Source organism: Peromyscus eremicus, chromosome 23, assembly GCF_949786415.1.
Source record: "Peromyscus eremicus chromosome 23, PerEre_H2_v1, whole genome shotgun sequence".
Classification (NCBI taxonomy): Eukaryota; Metazoa; Chordata; class Mammalia; order Rodentia; family Cricetidae; genus Peromyscus; species Peromyscus eremicus.
The window spans coordinates 5,381,272-5,385,124 of NC_081438.1; the positions used below are offsets into that span (position 1 = coordinate 5,381,272).

Below are 3,853 nucleotides of genomic sequence, written 5' to 3' on the forward strand. Positions count from 1 at the left end.
GGGAGCGCCTGGGGCATGCCTGCCACCTCAGAACTTGGAGATCAAGGCAGGAGTGTCAGAAGTTCGAGGTTGGGCTTTGGGTTAAGAGTGTAGTGCTGCTGCAGGGCGCCAAGTTCTATTCCCGGCTATGTTGGTGGCTCACAGCTACTTGCCACTCCAGCTCCAGGGAATCCGACACTTTCTTCTGGCTTTTGTGGCATCTGAATCACACATGCCACACATAATTAAAAATACACATAATTAAAAATAAAATACATCTTAAAAAAAAAAAAAGAAATTCAAGGTCATCTTCAGCTCCATAGCAAGTTTGAGACCAGCCTGGGCTAGAAACCCTGTCTATAAAATTAAAATAAAATAAAAAGGAGTTCAAAGTTTTCCTCAGATACCTAGCAAATTCCAGGACAGCCTGAGACTTGGCAAAAAGGAAAGAAAAAAGAAAATAAAAGACTCTAAGGTCTGAAAGCTCCAGAACCCATCCCCTTGGTGAGGAAACGCCAGCCACAAAATCCATGACATTGTTTTCAGTGATCTCTTACAGGCAAATCCCTCTGGGCTGTTCCCCCATAGACTCAAGGCCGGCCCAGAGTGGCTAAGAGCAAAGCAAACAGCCTTATCGTGAAAGTGTGGGGCCCCGACTATAAATAGAGGAGCCGCTTGAGTCCTCCCCTCACTCAAGATGAAACTCCTTCTGCTGGTCACTCTGCTCACAGGTAGGACCCTTGTCCCCTCTGGTACCCCACCATCCCCCTTCTCTTCAATGCCCAGCCTCCCTGTTGATCACACCTGAAGTTCCGTGTTGGGGTTCCCTTTGGGGTCTAATAGCCTCTGGGTTGGGGTTCCATGCTCACCCCCATGTAGACAACAGCTGGCACCTCTAGCCTCTAGATTGAACTCAGATGGCCCTTTAGAAGAATCCACTACATTCACCTACCCAGGTAAAGAAAGCCCCTTCTGCCTCTGCCATATTGCCTGGGCACCAATTTTACCTGACCCTAAGGTGCCCTGGCCATTTGATTTTTCTTGTTCTTAAAAAAAAAAAAACCTGACTTTTATTTTATGTGTATGAGTGTTTTGCTTGCGTGTGTGTCTGTGAACTGTGTGAGCAGTGCCTACAGAGGCCAGAGGAGGGGTCTAATCCTCCAGAACTAGGGTCTTAGACAGTTGTGAGCTGCCATGTGAGTGCTGGGACTGAGCCTGAGTCCTATGCAAATTCAACAAGTGCTCCTGACTGCAGAGCCATCTCTCCGGTCATCATCATGATCATTATTGATATAATCTTATAATGGCGATGAGGATGTCCTCCAACTCACCATCCCAGCCCAGACTTGCCTCAGCCTCCCATGTGTTAGGATTACATACATGCCTGGCTTGTGTCTGCAATTCTTTTCTTTCTTTCTTTCTTTCTTTCTTCTTTCTTTCTTTCTTTCTTTCTTTCTTTCTTTCTTTCTTTCTTTCTCTCTCTCTCTCTCTCTCTCTCTCTCTCTCTTTCTTTCTTTCTTTCTTTCTTTCTTTCTTTCTTTGTTTCTTGTTTTTTTAGGACAGTCTCTCTGTGTAATCTCTCTGGCTCACTCTGTAGACTAGGCTGGCCTTGAACTCAGAGATCCACCTGCCTCTGCCTCTGAGTGCTATGTGTCTGAAATTCTTATCTTGTTGATTCATTTACATATTTTGACCCCATACACACACACACACACACACACACACACACACACACATGTGCATGCATAAGCACACACACTATGCCCATTAGTTACGACTGTATATCTAGCTTCTGCAAAGCACAAGGCTAGCCACCAGAGGTCGCTCACAGTAAGGGGGAAGCCAGCTGCTCCCTGTCTTTGTCCTTGGAGTTTCTTCATAAATGGTCAGTTAGAATGAGCCCAAAAATGGAGAAAAAGAAAATGAGTAAACTAGGCAGAGTGGTGCATGCCTTTGATTCCCGTGCTCAGGAGGCCGATGCAGGAGGATTTCAAGTTTGATCCCAGCCTGGATGACAATAGTAAGACCCTGTTGTGCTGTTCATGCTTGTAGTTCTAGCTCTCTGGAGGCTGAGGCAGGAGGATTATCATGAGTTCAAGGCCAGCCTAGTCCACAATGTCAGATCCTATCCCAGAAAGAAAGAATGAAGGAGGCCACGCGTGGTGGTGCATGCCTTTAAACCCAGCACTCAGAAAACAGAGGCAAATGGATCTCTGAGTTCAAGGCCAGCCTGGTCTACATAGTGAGTTCCAGGACAGCCAGAACTACACAGTAAGACCTTGTCTCAAAAAGATAAAAAAGAATGGAGGAAAGAAAGATAAAAAGAGGCCGAGCAGTGGTGGTGCACGGCTTTAATCCCAACACTTGGGAGGCAGAGGCAGGTGGATCTCTGTGAGTTTGAGGCCAGCCTGGTCTACAGAACTAGTTCCAGGACAGTCAGGGGTACACAGAGAAATCCTGTCTCAAATGAAAAAAAATAAAAGAAAGAAAGAAAGGAAGGAAGGAAGGAAGGAAGAAAAAGATAAAAAGAGGAGGGGGGAACTTGTGAGACCATAAGGCACCGCTGGTGACTGATGAAGCAGGACACCCAAAAAGCCATTTTGTTCTCTGTGCTCTTTATGCAGCAGAACTCTGTGCAAACGGGGTCAAGGGCTCTGCTTCCCCAGCCTCATGTGCAAAGTCACCTACGGGACAGGTTTGTCCATTCACTCAACGGAATTTTACAGAGCACCTACTAGGTACCAGGCACTTTCTCATTCACCCATTGATTCGTTTATTCATAGCTTACCCATTCATTGAGCTCAGCACACACACACACACACACACACACACACACACACACACACACACACACTGTACTGTGTGTTAGGCACAACGATGGGCCCTAAGGAGTAGGAAAACCATGAGACCCGCCCTTGAGAAATCCCTGTCCTACAGAGAGGGAGGGAGCACACCAGCAGGCTGGTATAAAGGGTGGTAGAAATGCTAGGAAACAGCGTGAACTCGAGTTAGGGGTGCCTAGCACTCACAGAGAAAGCCAGGCACCGCAGTGGCACACCCCCATAATCCCAACACTTGGGAAATGGAGATAGGAAGACCTCTGGGGCTTGTTGGTACAGCCACCATAGCCTAACAGCAAGCCCCTGGCTCACTGAGAGACCCTGTCTCAAAAATAAGAGAGTGGGTTTAAGAAGACTCCAGATGTTGAACTCTGGCCTCCATGTCCGTGTGCACACATGTACATATGTGAACACAGATACACACACAAACTTTGTACTAGAAGCACAAAGAACATGAAGAGACGTAACAGCAGAGAGGCTCCCCGGGTGCACGGCCAGGAAGGTCCTCTTTAATGGGGAAGCAAACTCTCTCCAGCCTTTCAAAAAGTGACAGGACTCCCTATGCCTGGCGGTTGGCGCATGCCCATAATTCCAGCATTCAGGAGTCTGAGGCACGAGGATTGAGAATTCAAGGCCAGCCTGGACTATATAGGCAAACCCTTAAAAAAAAAGTGAAAGATTAGGGGCTGGAGAGATGGCTCAGAGGTTAAGGGCACTGGCTGCTCTTCCAGAGGTCCTAAGTTCAACTCCCAGCAACCACATGGTGGCTCACAACCATCTGTAACGAGATCTGGCGGCCTCTTCTGGCCTGCAGGCAGAACACTGTAGCTGTATACACAATAAATAAAATAAATCTTTAAAAAAAGAGTGAGGGGCTGGAGAGATGGCTCAGCGGTTAAGAACACTGGCTGTTCTTCCAGAGGTCCTGAGTTCAATTCCCAGCAACCACATGATGGCTCACAGCCATCTGTAATGAGATCTAGTGCCCTCTCCTGGCCTGCAGGCATACATGGAGGCAGAATGTTGTATACATA

At 47.3% G+C, this 3,853-nt stretch overlaps 1 protein-coding gene across 1 annotated transcript in view; it reads left to right on the forward strand.

The window, feature by feature from the left end:
• Positions 1 to 547: 547 nt before the first annotated feature.
• The window catches only part of Pla2g1b (phospholipase A2 group IB), an 8,084-nt gene continuing 4,778 nt past the window's right edge, over positions 548 to 3,853 (forward strand). The window contains exon 1 of the mRNA XM_059249402.1: positions 548 to 710. Coding sequence (XP_059105385.1) covers positions 677 to 710 — 34 coding nt within the window. The 5' untranslated portion in view covers positions 548 to 676. The remainder of the gene's footprint in view (positions 711 to 3,853) is intronic.